This window comes from Corylus avellana, chromosome ca7 (assembly GCF_901000735.1).
Source record: "Corylus avellana chromosome ca7, CavTom2PMs-1.0".
NCBI classification, from domain to species: domain Eukaryota; kingdom Viridiplantae; phylum Streptophyta; class Magnoliopsida; order Fagales; family Betulaceae; genus Corylus; species Corylus avellana.
The window spans coordinates 18,827,460-18,848,299 of record NC_081547.1 but is presented as its reverse complement, the minus strand read 5'-3'; the positions used below and the strand labels follow the sequence as shown (position 1 = coordinate 18,848,299).

General features: G+C 36.0%; 1 protein-coding gene across 1 annotated transcript; it reads right to left on the bottom strand.

Annotated features, from left to right (window-relative positions):
* Positions 1 to 1,860: 1,860 nt before the first annotated feature.
* Positions 1,861 to 5,288, bottom strand: LOC132187959 (uncharacterized mitochondrial protein AtMg00820-like). Its single transcript, XM_059602384.1, has 3 exons — positions 4,935 to 5,288; positions 3,504 to 3,564; positions 1,861 to 1,952 (listed from the first exon to the last, which is right to left on the bottom strand). Exons 1-3 carry the CDS (start codon positions 5,286 to 5,288, stop codon positions 1,861 to 1,863), a joined length of 507 nt encoding a protein of 168 aa, XP_059458367.1.
* Between the last annotated feature and the right edge of the window lie 15,552 nt (positions 5,289 to 20,840).

The following is a 20,840-nucleotide window of genomic DNA, read 5'->3' as shown; positions in this document are numbered from 1 at the left end:
GCTGCCATGATTTTTCGTAGTTTTGGAGTAGTCAAAACTAGATAGAAAAAGAAAGGGTGCTACTGTGAAATAGAGAAAAATAGAGAGACCGGCTGTCGTCTTGTCTCATCAAAAGAAGAGTTTGTATTTCTTTCTTTTGTATTCTCTTCTTGGGAATAATCTTTATTGTGTGATAGTGAAATTTGAGTATATTGAAGCTTTGGGTTCTGAATGGTTTTCTTCATGATCGCCTCCACTAGTGGATGTACATCACATTGAGGGAACCACTTAAATCTTGGTATTATTTTGTGTATCTTTGTTCTTGCCTTATTTACCGTAACAATGATCATTTTGCATAACAATTTCATTTCTTTCTTGGACAGAACGTTGTGGATCCTTATATAGTTGTCTCAAATAGTCCAAGATTTCTTTAACATTTTTACATTCAGTATGATAATAGTCGGCTTCTTGTTGAAGGACCATTACTTCAATTCCATAGAATAGTCTTAGAATTTTATGTATCACGAGGGCTATTCATTCAATCAAAAGTGATCTTTCTATTTTATTAGCTAATTCATTCAAAGTTTCTTTAGCCTCTTGTTTGAGGTATAAATCAACTATTGACCTGACTTATTTTATATTATTATCTATTTTACCTACCGTGATTTCAATAGACATTAACTTAGAATCAACATAGTTATGATTAATTATTGCAATCTAAAAAAGTACCCACTTTTCAATTTGTATAATCCTAGTGAGATGGCAACTAGAACAAAAAATTCCCCCAACTCCTTGGATATGTGCTTCAACCCACTAGTAATATCATAGTTACCGCAAAAGAATTTAAAAAATAAAAAAATAAAAAATAGTGTGGAGCATAGGCATGGAGCATGGATGAAGCAACCCGACCTACCACTGCAATCCCGATATTTTGTTTAGACTAATGCTTTATATCATCCCCTAAAGTTGAAATAACTTTTAAAATTACCATTGGATCAAATTTCAATAATGATCCATCCCAAATTTAATGATAATTTTAAAAACCACATCAACTTCGAGAGATAAAATGAAGATAAAAAAAAATAATATATAACATTACTCTTTTGCTTATCATAAACACTACAACAACCGCCACCGGATAATAGATTGATTCTATCATAGCACCCCCACAAATATGGTTAAAAGTTCGAAACTCCGACTTAAAAAATAAATAAATTTGAAAAGGTAGCACTAGTAGCAACTTTCTTAGAGCACTCACAATGGTTTATGCAAAATATATGACTAAAACTCACTTTATCTAGTTTAGCTAATGAGTTTTCAAAGGTACCCTACATCCGATTAGCTATTTTTTTATCTATATCATTTAAATATTCTTTCTTTATTCTTTATTGATTCTATCTTTATTTCTTTTCTAGAAATCGTATTTCTTTCTTTATTTTTTCAATAATAATTCTTTTAGCACAATAATTTTTCAACTGTCATTATTTTTCAAATAATCATTTTTGTAACTGTAATATTTTTGAAAAGGTTGTACTTTATAACAATCATATTTTTCAACGATTATATTCTCATTTTAATGTCAATCATATTTAGCAAAATTCTAATTCAGTGAGATAATTAAAAGGAAAACTACTCAAGGATTCTTATATAGATCAATTTTTTTAAAATTTTTTTTTTTAATTTTTTATTATTATTATCATTGTCTTACAAACAAGACCCAAACTCCAATTATATTATAACTTTAAAGAGAAAAAAAAAATTATGACAAAACGGGTGACAAAAATGCCCATCCCCTTCCATCCGTTCCTATGATTTTGCTTTTGTGATATCTTGGCTGGCTTTCATGAGGGTTCTCCATGGAAATGGAGATGCTAATTATAATTAATGGTAGCAGGAGAGAGCAGCAGCTACTTTGCTATCAGCTTCTCCCTTCACCATTTGAACAAGTCCATTAACTTCAATATCTTCGATTCCTGAAATTCCATTGCCATTTACTTGAGCACCCTTTATAGCATTTGGTATCTTCTCTTCTTTATTCTCCATGCTCTATTTGTGCTTTCCCCATGGCACTGAGTAAAGCCCCACAACAGTCAACACATAAGCACATCAACCTCAATAGCAAAAAAAGAAAAAAAGAAAAGTAGAACATCAACCTTGTTCTCTTGGCACCTCTTTGAAAAGGTAAATTGATCGCCATGTTCTATTAATTTTTATTGAACATATTCCATGATGATAAAACAATGAAAACTATATGCAATCCAATAATTCAAAGACTATAGATCAAAAAGTCCTTGACAATTTTTTTTGCATTGAGCAATCTCAGCTTTTAACATAAAAATACGAGCCCTAATTCATTTGGTGAATTGCAGCAAGAGACAAATTTAGCTATTGCAGCAAGAGACAAATGTAACTATCTCACTATTTTGACCAGCTAAAAATACACAAATTATAAACATAGAAACACCACTTTCTGTCAAAAGCAACATAGAAACATTGCAACTGTGAGAATTGCAACTATGAGAATCTTACAAATATATAAACTGTTGAAAATAAAGATGTATGAATTGTAGGGAAAAAATAAACGTAGAATACAAACAGAATGAGAAGTAAATGAAATCTGGACAGTAAGGCGATTGTAACTCTATCTTTTAGATAAGCATTGCCTCCCACTTGTATTAGAAGACTTGCAAAAGGGAATCAGAGCAATCTTATTCTCATGATACAATACTACCTGATGTAGTGTGCAGATTGCAAACTCTGAACGCTATCCAGAACAGAAATATTTTGTAAAAACCATTAATAATGGTGAGAGGAAGAGAGAGAAAATAAAATTATCTGTTAAAATATAATAAAACTGCTGGGAATTAAAATATATCTATATAATTCCATATTATCTCAGAAGAAGTTTTTTTTAATTGAAATAACGGTTACATATATTTTAAAATCTAACGTTGAAAAAGCAGTTGAAGCTTGAAAACACATGATCTCATTAGTTGAAACTTGAAAACACATGATCTCATATAACATAATAATAGGAGATAGTGATGAAGTGGTGGTAACCGATCAAAACAAGATAATAGGATAAAAAGTTATTTATTTAAAATAAATGACTATTAAAACATAATAATAGGAGATCAGTTATTTATTTAAAATTCAAAATAATCATAAAATAATAATAAATTTGAAATTTTAGTTTCATGAAATAATATCAACAATCCCCCACTTATTTCAAGAAAATAAAATTAAAAAAGTAATAATAATAAAAATAAAAATAAAATTGCTGTTACTCCAAAATGTTGATACATAAATGAAAGTACCATTAGGGTTTGAACTTTCACTTAGTGTATAATTCTCAAAGCTTTATCAGTGTGATAGTAGACTCAATGTCTTTGAACTATCATACTTAATGATAAAACCGGAGAATTAACACATATCAACATATTAAAATTTCTATAGTTCTTTTCAGCCTCGCATTAATGGCCATACGTGTTATCCCAACTTCATGAGTGCTCTAGGTGGCTTACCAAGCCCCGACAAAAGTGGCCTGACTTTACACTCACATAGGTAGAGTTCTTCTAGGTGCTCCTGTAGATTAAAAAACACCTTTTATGCGAACTCATTAAGAGTTATACACAACCTTTCCTTTTCATTACAGGACTCGCACTAAACATCAATTATTCCTCTAGATGATCTAATTTAGTGCTAACATCATCACCATCAAGATTTGTTTTTCCCATTGAACCTCTAGTTTGTTTTCCAAAGTCTAGGTTGGATTGCCATCTTGTAGTGATCTATTCAATTTGTTTTAGACCCATCTCAAATGAGGTTTTACGAATCATATCCTTACTTGGGCCTTTTGTTAAAGGATCTGCTAAGTTCGTGCACGATTTTACATAGTCTACTGTGATAATGTCTTCTTCCAATAATTGTCTCACAGTATTATGTCTAAGACTGATATGTCTTGACTTCCCATTGTAGGACTTACTATATACTCTTGATAATGTAGCTTGGCTATCATAATGCAAGGAAATTGGAGGCATGGGACTTGGCCATAAAGGCAAGTCAATCAAAAAATTTCTCAACCATTCAGCCTCTCTTCCAGCAGCTCCTAAAGCAACTAACTCTGACTCCATAGTTGAGTGAGTTATACAAGTTTGTTTCTTGGATCCCCAAGAGATAGCTGCACAACCAAGGGTAAAAACCCATTCACTCGTGGATTTAGATCCATCATCAACACAATTCCAATTAGCATCACTATACCCTTCAATTATGGAGGGATATCCTCCATAGTGTAGAGCATATGATTTAGTTCCTTTTAAATAACCCAACACTATGAAAATTGCTTTCCAATGTTCAATGCTTGGACAACTTGTGTATCTACTCAATTTGCCCACGGCAAATGCAATGTCTGGACGTGTGCAATGCATTGCATACATCAGACTTCCAATAACACTAGAATATTCTAGTTGTGATACACATCGATTTTTATTTATTCCAAGCTTTAAACTTGAGTTATAAGGAACACGAGAAATTTTGTCATGCAAATGACTAAATTTATTCAAAACTTTATCAATATAATGAGTTTGAGAGATGGCATATGCATTTCCTATTTTGTGTAATTTAATACCAAGTATAGTGTTTGCTATACCCATATCTTTCATATCAAAATGTGATGATAAAAAATCTTTTGTATCTTTAATACAAGAAATACTATTACTAAAAATTAGCATGTCATCTACATACAAACATATAATGACAATATTACTATCGAACATTTTAAAATAAATGCATTTATCAGCTTCATTCAAACGAAAACCATTAGAAATAACTACGTTATCAAATCTTTCATGCCATTGTTTTGGAGCTTGTTTTAAACCATATAATGACTTGACTAATTTACAAACTTTGTTTTCTTGTCCTGGAATAATGAACCCTTCTGGTTGTTCCATATATACCTCTTCATCCAAATAACCATTTAAGAATGCTGTTTTCACATCCATTTGATGGATTTCAAGGTTATATATGGAAGCCAAAGATATCAAAGTTCTTATTGAAGAAATCCTAGCCACAGGAGCATATGTATCAAAATAATCAATGCCCTTTGATTGTCTAAACCCTTTGGCTACTAATCTAGCCTTATATTTGTCAATGGATCCATCAGATTTCATCTTTTTCTTAAAGATCCATTTACATCCTATGGATTTAGAACCGGAAGGTAAATCTACAAGAATCCATGTGTTATTAAACATAATGGACTCCATTTCATCATCAATAGCCTCCTTCCAAAATGTGGTATCCCTAGATTTCATAGCTTCTTCAATGTTAGAAGGTTCATTTTCTATATTGTAACACACACCAGCTTCATTCACAATCACTTGAGAGTTGCCTTCTATAAAATATGTCAAAAAATCAGGACCAAAACTCTTTTCTTTTCTGTTCTTTTGGATTTTCTAATTTCAAAATTCTCTTCATTTTCTAAAACAATATTTTCAAAAATATTTTCATTATTAGAAGTACTTGCTTTAGAAAAATTAGAGTTTTTAATTGTATTGGATTCAAAAAATTCTGCATCTCTTGATTCAATAATTACATTAGAATCCAATTCAAGAAAACAATAAGATTTACTATGAAAAGCATAACCGAGAAAAACACATTTGGAAGTTTTTGGTCCTAATTTAGATCTTTTAAAATCAGGCAACCTAACATAAGCTAGGCACCCCCACAATTTAAAATAATTTATGTTGGGTTTACGTTTAAACCATAACCCAGGGGGAAAATGATTTCTTTTAGAAGGCACTCTATTTAATATGTGAATTGCAGAAAAAATAGCTTCACTCCAAAGATTTTCAGGCAAACCAGAATGGTTAAGCATTGCATTTACCATATCCATGGTGTTCTATTTTTTTCTTTCCGCTACACCATTTTGTTGTGGTGTATAAGGTGTTGTTCTCTCATGAATAATACCATTAATTTCGCAGAAATTGTCAAAGTCATTATTAAAATATTCTCCACCTCTATCACTTCTTAATGATTTAATCTTGCAACCAAGTATATTTTCAACTTCAGCTTTATAAATTTTAAACATGTCTAAAGCTTCATCTTTTGTTCTAATCAAATAGATAAAAGCATATTTAGACAAATCATCTATAAAAGTAATGAAATATCTTTTACCACCTCTTGTAATTTTACCACTCAAATCACATACATTAGAATGTATTAATTCAAGTAAATTTGAAGCTGATCTATTAACACTTGAAAATGGTTTTCTAGTTAACTTTGTTTTAACACTGATTTCACATTTATCTCTATCATCATGCAAATTAGAAGGCAACAATCCTAATTTAACCATTCGATTCACAGAATTATAATTTACATGTCCTAATCTAGCATGCCATAATGAATAAGAGTCAACAATATAAACAAAAACATTCTCCTTTATTAAATTGAGTTTAAACATTCCATTTACAGCAAATTCTTTGCCCACAAACATGCCATTTTTGGTCAAGACAAATTTGTCAGATTCAAATACAAGTTTATAGCCATGTTTAGACAAAAGACCACCAAAAACCAGATTCTTTCAAATCTCTTATGCGTGAAATACATCAATAAGAGTAACTATTTTGCCAGAAGTAAATTTCAACTCAATAGTGCCTTTTCCAACTACTTTGGTGGTAGTTGAATTTCCCAGGTAGAGTTCAATCTCATCACCAACTTTCTCATATTTTTTGAAGAGATTTCTATCTCCACAGATGTGACGAGTTGCACCAATATCAACCCATCAACTTGAATCATTGATTTTCTTCAACATTGTTGGCCTATTCCTTCTTCTTCAGAACTCTGCAATTCTTGATGAAGTGCCCAGGCTTCTTGCAATAATGACAAATCGCATTTTTCTTGAAATTGCCCTTTTTCTTTGGACCTATTTTACTAGGACCACCAAATTCATATTTGGGCTTTTTCCCTTTTTTGTTGTCTATTTCAACCACATGGGCAGATTTGCTCATTTCAGCCTCTTCTTCGAGTTTGTCTCGAAGCCTTGACTCTTCTTCAATACGAAGTTGTCTCTGAAGACCTTCCAAAGTCAGATCATCACCTTTTCTCTTAAGTGACTTACGGTAATCCTTCCAAGTTGGTGGCTATTTGGCAATAATAGCACCCACTTGAAGTTTTTCATCAATTGGAATGCACTCTGAATACAATTGTTGGACAATAAATTGAATCTCATGAACTTGATTCAAAATAGGCTTATTATCCACCATTTTAAAATCAAAATAATTACTTACCAGATAGCTTTTGTTGCCAGAATCTTCAGTTTTGTATTTGTTCTCCAATGCCTCCCAGATCTCTCTTGCAAACTTCTTTGGTGCATACATATCGAACAGTGGATCAGTGACGGTGTTGAGGATACTCCCCCAACAAGTGTAGTTGGCTTCCTCCCATTTGAATTTCACATTAATTTGTTCATCAGTTGCTCCTTCCACAGGAACATTCGAACAGAGTGTGTCGAGCACATAGCGAACCCTCAATGTTGTCAGTAGAAATTCAACTTTCTCCTTCCACCATTTGTAGTTGTTGCCATCAACACGATCCAATTTGGAAAGATCATGTGGCATCACGTTCAGAGAAGTAATAGCAGAATTCATTGTTGGAAGTGCCATTGAAGAATGCAAAATGTTTATCTAAAAATTGTTGGAAATAATGATGTGGGAATTGTAGGGAAAAAATAAACGTAGAATACAAACATAATGAAAAGTAAATGAAATCTGGACAGTAAGGCAATTGTAACTCTATATTTTAGATAAACATTGCCTCCCACTTGTATTAGAAGTCTTGCAAAAGGGAATCAGAGCAATCTTATCCTCAGGATACAATACTGCCAGATGTAGTGTGCAGATTGCAAACTCTGAACACTATCCAGAACAAAAATATTTTGTAACAGCCATTAATAATGGTGAGAGGAAGAGAGAGAAAATAAAATTATCTGTTAAAATATAATAAAACTACTGGGAATTAAAATATATCTATATAATTCCATATTATCTCAGAAGTAGTTTTTTTTTTAATTGAAATAACGGTTACATATATTTTAAAATCTAACGTTGAAAAAGCAGTTGAAGCTTGAAAACACATGATCTCATCAGTTGAAACTTGAAAACACATGATCTCATATAACATAATAATAGGAGATAGTGATGAAGTGGTGGTAACCGATCAAAACAAGATAATAGGACAAAAAATTATTTATTTAAAATAAATGACTATTAAAACATAATAATAGGAGATCAGTTATTTATTTAAAATTCAAAATAATCATGAAATAATAATAAATTCAAAATTTTAGTTTCATGAAATAATATCAACAATAACAACATACCAACAAGTAGAGTTGGTATTATAACTGTGAGAATCTTACAAACATATAAACATCATACAAATATATGCACTCCAAAATGTGAAACATTGCAACTCTGAGAATCCTACAAATATATAAGCATCATACCAAGTGCATATATCTATCGTATAGATGACAAAACAGAGCAGAAGAAGAGAAATAGATGACAAAGAGGCAACGTTCAAGAAAGCCAATGCCCTAAATTCCCAAAATCTTCATAAAATTGGGTATCAACCAAATGTCCAAAATCTACGAAAACTCAACCAACGCAAATTGACGAAAACACACCCAGAAAATGCATGCCCACAATTGGTAATCTATCACATACCCAGAAATTGCGTACCCACAATCGGAGTCGAAAATCCTAAAGCTCATACTCAATCTACAAACAATCAAACCAAAATCTTCAGTCTCAGCCTCACCCATATCCATCTCGCCTACAAGAAGGGAAAATAGGGGGGAGAGAGAGAGAGAGAGAGAGAGTGGTGGAAGTGAAATTTTTGAGTAAGACTTGAAGTTGTCAAGGGCTCCTAAGTTGTCACACTTGATGACAGAAGGAGAGGGGAGAAAGATTTGGAGAGAGAGACAAAGAGCTAGGGCAAGGGCTCTTGAGTTGTCACACCTGATGACAGGAGGAGAGGGGAGACAGACTTGGAGATCCTTAAGAAGCATTCTCAGCCAATACATTTCAGCAGTTGCTAGAGACAATGCTCGATATTTTGCTTATGTACTTGATCTAGAGGAAATGTGTTGTTTCTTAGCAGACTAAGAGATCAAATTGGAGCCAAAGTAGATACCAAATCCAGTGGTGGATCGTCACTAGGGTTACCTGCCCAATCTGAATCACAGAATGTGATGATGGCAAGAGGGTCTTTGTTGTATTGGAGACCATGGTCAATAGAACCATTGAGATATCTTAAGACCCTTTTGGCTGTTGTGAGATAAATGGAAGTTGAAGTATGCATGTGCTAACAAAGTTGATTTACAGAATATGCAATGTCTGGTCTCGTGAGGGTAACATACTGAAGTGCTCCTACAATGTGTCTATAGACTATAGGGTAGTGTAAATGTTCTCCATCAAATTTGGACATTTTTGAACCAGTGAGATAAGGGGCTGGATATGGTTTGGATTCAGTCATCTGAGTGTGATCCAAGAGGTCAAGAATGTATTTGGACTGCCTAAGATGAAGGCCTACTTAATCTCTTGTGGCTTGAATTCCAATGAAGTAGCTTAGTGAGCTAAGATCCTTATGTGCAAAGTCAAGTTTCAGCTTGCTAACTATCCATTGAATGGTGGGTTGATGATTTCCAGTAAAGATTATGTCATCAACATAAACCAGAAGAAAGATATGAGCTTGGTCAGTGTGATAGGTGAAGAGAGAAGGATCCAATTGAGAGCTAAAGAAGCCAATATCCAGTAGTGCTTGAGACAATCGTGTAAGCCAGACCCTTGGAGCTTGTTTCAGGCCATAAAGCGATTTATATAACCTGCAGACATGATCAGGGTAAGATGGATGAACAAACCCTTGAGGTTGTTCCATGTAGACTTCCTCATCTAGGACACCATGAAGAAAGGCATTGGACACATCCAATTGTTTGATATCCTAGTCAAATTGGACAGCTAGTGCTAAGACCAAACGAATTGTAGTAGGCTTGATGACAGGAATAAAGGTCTCATAGTAATCAACATCACTTAGTTGATCAAATCCTTTTGCAACTAGTCTTGCTTTGAATCTGTCCACACTCCCATCTGGGTTTTTTTATTTTATTTTGAAAACCCATTCGTTTCTCACGACACTGTAGTTGATGGGCATGGGGCATAGGGACCAAGTTTGGTTTGAGAGCAGAGCATTGTACTCAGATGTTATTGCATGTATCCACTCAGGTTTGGTAGCAGCCTGCTTGAAGGTGGAAGGTGTTGGTGGTAGATGAACAACTTAGAAGGCTAAGATGGGGTGTTTAGTGGTGTGAAATAGTTTGAAACCAGGGAACTCCTTTGGTTTTAGATGGCCTATTTGGGATCTGGTGATGATGCGGTTGGAGGGTACTTTAGGCAGAGGAGGATTTGGTGTGTCTATTTGTGAAGAGGTATGAGTAGATGATGCAAGAGAGAGGGCATTGTTGTGCAAATTATCTACCTAAATGAATAGGTGAATAATTGTACGTTTTACCTGCAAGTGCACAAGGTCAACATAGTAGTATATGGTGTAAGTACAGGATCATTCCTACGAGGATTGCTAAATTTATGTTTTAAAAATAAATTCCTTAAGTAAAAATAAAGATTGATTGTTAAAGTGATGATAATAAAAGGTAGGGCTTTGATTTCCACCACTAATTATATCTATCTAATATAACAATATGCCAATGCTTTGATCATGTTATGCATGCTTAGTATTTGCTAACCTAAAGGTATGGGTGTCTACTCCTTAAGCTTTTGATTTCCCTAAGCAACGAATTAGGCATGGGTGTCTACTCTAATTCTTTTCTTTCTTAAAGGATTTAGTATGGGTGTCTACTAAGTTGTTCTTTAAGAAAGCATGAATCTGTGAAAATCGACAAACACATGAGGCCTAGGGCATGGGTGTCTACTCCCGGTTTCCCATGCTGATTAACCCAAGAACCCGGTGTGGATTTCTTTTGTTACTTACATTAAACCCAGGACTCGATCATCCAAATTGATTTAATTAACTAGTCCATACGACATGCATATGTTGATCAGGCACACACATATGAGGAATTCATGAAAGCAGGAATTAACCAAGTTAAATAGCATAACATAACCATCACAAAGGCGCCAATATTGAAATATTAACTAAACATAACTAGGGCTTCAATCTAGCCCTACTAAATAAATTAGCTACACATAAAATTAATGTTAAACATCTTAATAAAAGAAAAGAAAAGAAAAGAATAAACCCAAGACTTGAACTTCAAGAGCTCTTCTTCTTCTCCTTCTCAAGCGTTTTTTTATTCTAAAGGCTTAAGAGTCTATTTATAGGCTTTAGAAGTCCTTGGAAAAGTAATAAACCCTAGGAATTTCGTAGGGTTTCAATCCTATTACAATTGGGAGTTGAAAAACCCTAATATGAAAATAGGGATATCTTAGCCGCCACCTTGGTTTGTCTCCGGCGCACGGGTGCGGTCGATCGTAGCCTGTGTGCTCTCGATCGCAGGTCTGCGATCGATCCTTCTTCTGGCATGCGCTCGATCGTTCCTGGCTTGCTTTGTGCTATGTCCTCTCGGGTACTGCACTCGATCACAAGTACCTTGCGATTGATCGCAGTATCAGGGAGTTCCAACTTTTCCCATCTTCTCTCTTTATGCCCAAATCACCCTGTTTTACTTCATTTTCTTCCCAAAGCCTGTAAAAATATGAAAAACACAAAAATGAATTAAAATGGCCTAATTAACTAAAACCAAAGAATTAAAACATGCAAGTTAAGAGCTGAATATATGAATATTTTAGCACTTATCAGGCATGCTATATCAAATGGGACACTGTTTGGTGAGGGATAAAGCTGATCTGGATTGAGTGATTCAGCAGCTGTGTGTGATGTAGGTTGTGCAAGAGTTAAAGATGGTGATGCAGGAGGTGAATTAATCAATGGGAAATTGTAATGGTATCATGACTAAGGAGTTACCTGAGGTTGCTATGATCTTGCAGGAGCCTTGTGAGAGTGGAGTATCCTTAGCTAGAAAGGATGTTTCATCAAAAACCACATTCATAGAGATGTAAATCTTGTGAGTTTGAGGTTCAAGGCAGCGATAGCCCTTTTGATTAGCAGCATAACCAAGTAGAATGCAAGGTTTGCTTCTGAATGATAATTTGTGATTGGCATAAGATCTTAAGAGAGGATAGCATAGACATCCAATGGTTCTTAGAATGGTGTAGTTAGGGGATCTTTTGAAGAGTTTGGAAAAGGGTGACTAATTTTTCAGCACAGAAGATGGTAGTCTATTGATTACCTATGGATGTTAGAAAGGAGTCAACCCAATACTTGGGAGAGGGTCCAGCTTGTGCTAGGAGAGTGAGTCCCATTTTCATGACATGTTTGTGTTTTCTCTCAACAATGCCATTTTGCTAGGATTTGTGTGGACAAGTGAGTCTATGTAAGATGCCATTTTGGGTTAGAAACTGTCTGAATTGAGTTGAAGTAAATTCCCCATCATTTTCAGATTGAAATTGCTTGATTTTAATGGAGAATAAATTTTTAGCAAGTAACTTGAATTTGACAAAGCATTGATAAACATCACTTTTATTTAGGATGGGATATAGCTAGGTAAACCAACTATTGTCATCAATGAGAATTACATAAAACTTGCATCCACTCAAAGATGAAATAGGAGATGTCCATACATCTGACTGAATGAGTTCTAAAGGACCAGTAGAAACCCTAGTGGACTTAAAAAAGGGTTGTTGCTTGGACTTGCCAAGTTGACATGATGAGCAGATCCTTGTCTTGTCTACTGAACCAATGAGAGGTAGCTGCTGGTTCTTCAAAAGGTGCTGAAAGATTGAAGAGGAAGGATGTCGAAGCTATTGATGCCAAACCATATATGTGGTTTTAACTCCGAGATAAGCTGTGAACCCTTTCCATTTATTCGAGGACTTGTGGTGCGGAGGGATAGGGTACAAACCATTCTCACTTGGCCCCTAGAGCAGCACAGCCCCTGTCAGGTTGTCCTTCACAATGAAATTTGAGCTAGTGAGTGCAAACCAGCAATTATTATCTATGGAAAATTTGTTAATGGAGAGAAGATTAGCATAGGCATTAGGACAATGTAATATATCTTTGAGTAGAAATTGAGAAGGGTTAAAAGAGTTTGATGGTTTGCAATGAACAAGTGAAGAACCAAACCTGCTCCATTGCCTACTCCCACAATTTTTGTTTCACCAAAAGGTTGAGGATTGTTGATGTTAGAGGGATCAGCAGTGATGTGGGTGTTGGCGCCAGAATCTGCCAGCTAGTCCTGAGTTTGAAAGTCCTCATTCACTTGTGCAACCATGGCTGCTAGCTGTGGAGGAGGATGCCTGCCTTGGTAGGTGTAGTCCATTTTGTTGCAGCAATCAAGGGCATTGTGATTGCTTTTGCCACATATTTGGCATGCAGGGTGAGAGGTTTGGTTGGTGCTCACATTTGAGTTGCTTTGTTGGTTGGAGTTACCTCGGTTGAAGCTTCTGAAAGGAGTAGGTTGATTGGAGGTTGGATAGCCACCATTGCCTCTTGGGGAGTAACCATTGTTGTTCTTGACAACAAAGTGTTGGCTATGTGGATTGAGTCTTGGAAGGAACCTCGGCCTTCTTGAAGTTGGCAAAGTTTTGATGGTTGAAGTTGGAAGGGCCCTGCTTGTTGGTATACAGGGCAAAGCTGCCAGTTTCAAATGTGATGGCTTTGTGCTGTTGGTTCTCCAGCAGGATCTCATGGTTAAGCAGCTCAGATTGAAAGTCAGCAAACGACATTTCAAGGTCACATCCAGCAAAGGAGTGGACAATGACAAAGGTGTTTAAGAGTGGATTCTGGCCACTTACAACAAAGGAGATGAGATCATCATCTTCAATAGGTTTTCCTATAGCAGCCAGCTCATCTGCTGATTCTTTTGCCAATTTCAGGTACTCAATGCATGTCTTATCTCCCTGTTCCAAGCTTTGTAACTACCGCTTGAGGTGGGAGACACGTGATTTGGACTGAGAGGCATACTTGGTGGCAAGGGAGGTCCAGGCTTTGTGTGATGTATTCAGACCATACATTGAGGACACCAAGGGTGGACTGAGAGAGCAGATAATCCAACTTAGGAGTAGCTGGTCTCTTTTCTGCCATGTAACATAGGCAGGGTTCAAGGTTTGGGTGTTAGCTTCACTAGTGATGAACTGAGGAGGGCATAGATCAGTTCCTTCATCAATCCTTGGAATTCATTGCCACAGAGTATGGGTTGAAATTGTGCAACCCATCCTATATAGTTGGGACCTTCTAGTTTGAAGAGTTAGGAGAAGTTAGGTATGATTGTGAGGGTTGAGTTGGTTTCAATTTGAGGGTTGGAGGAAGAGGATGAAGAGCTTGAGGGTGCAAAGCAAGAGGTTGCCATTGGTTTGAGCATTGGCTTTAGAGTGGCTCTGATACCATGAAAGTTTTAAGTAAACTGTTTTGGTTGCTTGATCCAAAACAGTGAAGCTTCTTGTATATATAGCCAATTAGGCATTGAATAATCTACATAGAAAGAATTCAACGAAAGTAACGTCAAAACTAAACTAGAGAGAACTTTACAAGTTAATTATTGGTAAGAAGAGAGAGTAGTTGTGCTGAAATGATGTGCATATCAGCAGAGGACAGGCCGTGAAATAGGGAGTTTGAAAAGGCTCCATGATTTAGGGAGAAATGGCTGCTGCAGGGGCTGTCCAATCACCATGGGAGCTGGGGTCTTTTCTGGCTGCCTTTGCTGGTTTTTGTGCTTAATTTGAGGAGACTTTTGGGGATTGTCATGCAGCTTGTGAGGGTGCTGTATTTTATCCTTAACCGGAAGAAGAGAGAGTTGGAGAGGTGTTTCTAGAGGTTGCTGGAGAGTCCTTTCTTAGAGAGAGAGAGAGAGAGAGAGAGAGAGAGAGAGAGAGATAACGGGAGAATGAAATAATAATAATAATAATAATAATAATAATAAACGTGGAAAGAAAGTTTTGGGAAAAAGAGTAAATAGGTGAGAGAAATAATAAAAATAAATAAAATGGCTCCTGTGAATAGTGCCACTATATGTAGCATTTTTTTTTTTTTTTTTTGGCTAATCCAATAAAATATCCATTTTGCATTTTTTTTGGCTAATCCAATATAGGGGTTTTTTACAAATCTGATTAACCATTTTAGATAAAAGTACCATTTGGCTCCTCCATTGTGAGTGCTTGATAAGAGCTAACAGCACCTTAATTTACATTTGTTAATCTCTTAGTATTGTTATTTTGTGTTGTTTTACTTCCTTTTTGTATTTTCTGTACTTTTCTAGGTTTTTCAAGAAAATGAAGCATTTTTGGAAAAGCTAAAAGCTTCAAGGGCATTTTGGGAAGAAGCTGCAAAAAGCAAGGATCGAGCGCATCACTTAGGCTCGAGCACAACAACGCTCTAGCACAGAAGGAGAAAGCTCGGGCGGAATTACGCTCGAGCTCGGGACACAAGGGATTGATCGAAGGATGCGATCGAGCGCACTCGGAGCGCCCAGATGCGGTAGAAGCCCCTTTTCACTTCATATTAGGTTTTCAGTTCCCTAGTTTAATTAGGAGACTGACCTCTGAGTTTATTAGGTTTTCTAGAGCCTCTAGGGTTTTCCTCAGCCTATAAATAGGCCTTTATGCCTCATAAAAAATATACAATTGCAGAGAGGAGAATTTGGAGCTACTCCCAGGAGTCGTTTTCCAATTTCTTCTTTTCCTTTTTCCTTTTAGTTTATTTTATTATGTGTAGCTAAATACTTTTGTTTGGGGCTAGATTGAAGCCCTAATTATGACTTTTTAGGATTTTAATTATGCATTTGTTACAATCATGGTTAAGTTTATTTAAATTGATTAGTTCCTATTTATTTGAATTCCCCATATGAATGTGTTTAATTATCATGTGCATATGTGGATCTGTTAATTTAGTCAATTTGGATGACAAATTCCTAGGCTTAATAAAGTAACAAAAGAATCTAATCACGGGTTCTTGGGGTAATCAACGTGGGGAACAAGGAGTAGATACAATGCCCTAGGCTTCATGTGTTTGTCGATTTCCATAGATTTATGTTTCCTTAAAGAGCAATTTAGTAGATACCATGCTAAATCCTTTAGGGAAAAAAAGAATTAGAATAGATATCTTACCTAATTCATTGCTTAGAGAAATCAATAGCTTAAGGAGTAGATATCATGCCCTTAGGTTGACGAACATTAAATATATCAACATAATTGGAACATTGGCGTATTTGTATCTTAGTTAGTCTAGTTAGTGGTGGATGTCCAATCCCTAACCTTTTCGTTATCTTTATCTCTTTCAACATTGCTAATCTGTGACAAATTGGAAATTTAATTCGGAAAATCAGTTTTAAACAAAATCAACAATCCTCGGGGAATGATCTCGTACTTGTACCCTATACTATTGTTTTGATCTCGTGCACTTGCGAGTAAAACGTACCAAGTATTTACCTATTAATTTATGTGGGTATTTGGAACAATAAGTTTATGGCGCCGTTGCGACGGATTGTTTGATTCTGTTTAAAATTAATTTTTCATTTAAGTCTTAAATTTTAATTTCTGTTTTTCTGGTTTCCGTACGTACAATCCCGTTCTGCAGTAGTGCGATTGAGCGCACCTCTGGTGTGATCGAGCGCACTACTGCAGGACACTGAACCTGCTGTTTTCTTTTCTGTTTTTATGACTGTTTCTATTTTGTAAAAGTACAATCTAGCGCACCTAGCTGTGTGCTCAATCGCATTTCGCCCGTACACCCCTGCACACGCAAGCGTACACATACTCACATACACACACTTGCACAAGTGCGATCGACAACACCTTACAATGCAATCGAGCGCACTCGTGCAAACTCTCATGTGACCTACTTCTAGGCCACACGTCCCATGTTCATGTTGTTATCTTTCCCTTGTGCAGCAGCTTTTCTCTTGTCTATTTTTCTTCATCTGCGACAATGCGATCAAGCGCACTCGTCCAAACAGCAACATTGCAGCTGCTGTAATTTCATATTTTTAACTCTCTCTTTCTGTATGCAGGATCGTCAATCTTAAAGCTTAAGCCACCATTCCATACAGACATCCAACGAAGAGAAAGAGAGATCTCCAAAGCAGAAGAAGAATTTGAAATGGCAGGAAGGGAAGGAGAAGATGTTGAAAACCCACCAGTGAGAAGGCTTAGGAAAAGTTCATTCATTCCACATAACTTTGACAGATCATCATGCATAGACTTCTAGCCTATTGTGTAGAGCAACTACAATCTATCTCCACATCTACTCAACATGGTCTCATACTACAGAGGCACACCTTATGAGGATCCATACTTGCACATTAGAGACTTCTTCGATCTCTGCAAGACTTAGAACATCCAGGGCTTAACCGCATAAGGAATTAGGTTAATTATTTTTCCTTTTTCTCTAAAAGATAATGCTAAACTCTGGTTGAATTCATTGGCTGCAAGATCTATCCATAACTGGGAAGAGCTGGCCACAAAGTTCCTAAAGAAGTTCTTCCTAGCCCAAAAGGCAAGGCAACTGAGGAAGGATATTCAGACCTTTCCAGTAAAGAGATGGAGACCTGTTCTTTGAAGCATGGGATCACTTTAATGAGCTACTTCTCAAATGCCCACACCACAACCTATCTCAATACGATCAGGTACAGGCCTTCTATGAGGGTTTAAATGATGCTAACAAAAGTCTTGTTGATTCAGGTTGTGGAGGTGTGCTTATGGAGAAAAATAGCGAGGAGGCTATAGAACTCTTTGAGACCTTAAGTGAGAATTCCCAACAACTCTCATATATAGGGAAACAACGACTCAAAGGGAAAGGTGTGTATGAAGTAAGCACCACTGATGGAGTTCAGACCTAAATGGCAACTATAGAGAGGAAGCTGAACATGATTGTGAAAGCCATGACAAATCACAGCATTGCTCCAATTCAAAAAGTGGCACAAATCGAGGTATGTGCTATATGTTCCCAGTCCAACCATACCACTAAGACTTGTCGTATGTCTTCTAATGCAAATCAAGCAAGTGAACTATGTATGGCAGAACAATTACCCTCCAAAGAACAATCCATGCTCCAACACTTACAATGCAGGGTGGCGTAACCACCCCAATTTTTCTTGCAGTAACAATCAGAATGTTCTGAATCCTCAAGGACAGCAAAGAAATTTCTAGTTGGGAAATAACTACCAGGCTCCACCACAAGCTGCCCAATCAAATCCTGAGCCAAAGAAGAATGACATTGAAGGTACAATGTTCCAATTCTTGACTACACAACAGTAGACTAACACCCTCACCACTCATGCCATTCAAAGATTGGAGGCCACTACAAGTCAAGCTATTCAGAGACTGGAGGCACAAGTAGGGCAATTAGCTAAGGACCTGAGTGAGAGGAAGAGAGAGAGTTCCCATCTCAGACCATACAAAACCCAAGAGGTCAAGAGGAGCTCAAGTCCGTGACTATCTTTAAGAGAGGATAAGCCACAGACAATAATGAGGGACTACAACAAGAAAAGGAGAACGATCTGGCTGAAGACGTTAAACTTAACGCTTTATGGGGAGGCAATCCTATATCATATCCTTTTTACTTTTATGTTCTTTGTTTTATTTTCTTTTTGTTGTTTTCTTTTTGTTTTCCTTTGTTATTTTATCGTTTTGTTTTTCAGAGACAAGTGTGCTTGCGTTCAAGTTTGGGGGTATGCTATGAGCCATACCTGTTCCAGCTAGTTTTCCCATCTCCCGGGTAAGATCTTTTCTTGTTGTCTACACATTGAGGACAATGTATTATTTAAGTTTTGGGGTATGGGAGACACTTACACACACTTTATCCACTTACACACACTTTGTCCCTATTTTTTTGAAAAATGTGCACGTTCGTGTTTGTCTTGAAATTTTTGTTGATCTGAAAAATTGTGATTTGATTTTCATTAGTGAGCTTAAAATTTTGAACTCATGATCTGATGATAGAGTTTCTAAGTTTGATTACTTACTTTAGGCATTTGAGAATTCACCTATTTGATCTGATTTGACACAAGCACATTAGCACATAATTTATGGGGTATGACATGTGAGCCTGATGTGTGTGTTTCTACGTCTTGGGTGAAACTAGATGATTTATTGGATTATACTTTGGCATGAGTTGAAAAAAAAAATGTTGTTGATCAATTTTAAGTTTTTTACTAAGTAACTGAACCTCTTGCCTCATTAAGCAATGAGTGTTCACGTCAAAATGTGAAAATTTTGATTTGATTAATGTCATGGAAAGTTTAGTTTTGTAGCCTTTTTGACACGAGTTAGTAAGTCCTTAGGGGTGTCTTTACACCTAATGCCCTAAAACCTTATGGTTTTGGAGTTATTGGCTTAACACTCGTTAAATGGGTCAATTAGAAAGTTTAAGGGAACCAAACATTGCACAGAACCTAACCAAAAAGAAGAAAAAGAAAGTTATGCCATAGTTATTCATTTTGATGGGGATTCTAGTGAACTTTGAGATATTGAGACATTGCACATTGGAAATAATTGGAAGCTTCATATTTATGTGCTAGTTCACCTCACACTGTTTTGAACTTGTGATGCATCTGCCTGTCTTTTGTAAGTGGATAGACTTTGAAATTCTGATTTATTGTGAAGATTAAGTTTTTCTTTTTAAGCTTGCTAATGAATGAAAATCACGGTTTTAAGTGATACTTGAGTTTTGGGAACAACATGAACTTTGCATAATGTTTGTGGGTAACATTTCTGTTAAACCCTCGCAAAATTTCAATCGTCCTACTAGGGATGCTTAAGGGTTTGAAAGGCCTGTTGCATATGCTAAATGCAATCGTGTTTCCTACGACAGTGGAGATAGAGTGTTTTTGTTTTCGTTTCTGTTTATTTTTAGTTTCTTATTGCTAAAGGACTAGCAATATGTAAGTTTGGTGGTGTGATAAGAGCTAAAATAGTCACATTTTAGCCCCATAATTTACATTTGTTAATCTCTTAGTTTTGTTATTTTGTGTTGTTTTACTTCCTTTTGGTGTGTCTTTTTTTAGGTTTTTGAAGAAAATGAAGCATTTTTGGAAAAGCTACAAGCTTCAATGGCATTTTGGGAAAAAGCTGCAAAAAGCAAGGATTGAGCGCTTCACTTAAGCTCGAGCGCAGAAGTAGAAAGCTCGAGCACAATTGCGCCCAAGCTTGGCACACAAGGAATCAATCGCAGGATGCAATCGAGCGCACTGGGAGTGCCCAAATGGAGCAAAAGCCATTTTTCACTTTAGATTAGGTTTTCAATTCCCTAGCTGAATTAGGAGACTGACCTCCGAGTTTATTAGGTTTTCTAGAGCCTCCAGGGCTTTCCTAAGCCTATAAATAGACCTCTATGCCTCATAGAAAATACACAATTGCAGATAGGAGAATTTGGAGCTACTTCCATGAGTCGTTTTGCGGTTTCTTCCTTTCCTTTTCTTTTTAGTTTATTTTATTATGTGTAGTTAAATATTTTTGTTAGGGGCTAGATTGAAGCCCTAATTATGTCTTTTTAGGATTTCAATTATGCCTTTGTTACAATCATGGTTCGGTTTATTTAAATTGATTAGTTCCTATTTATTTGAATTCCCCATATGAATGTGTTTAATTATCATGTGCATATGTGGATCTATTAATTTAGTCAATTTGGATGATAGGTTCCTGGACTTAATAAAGTAACAAAAAAATCTCATCATGGGTTCTTAGGGTAATCAATATGGGGAACTAGGAGTAGATACCATGCCCTAGGCTTCATGTGTTTGT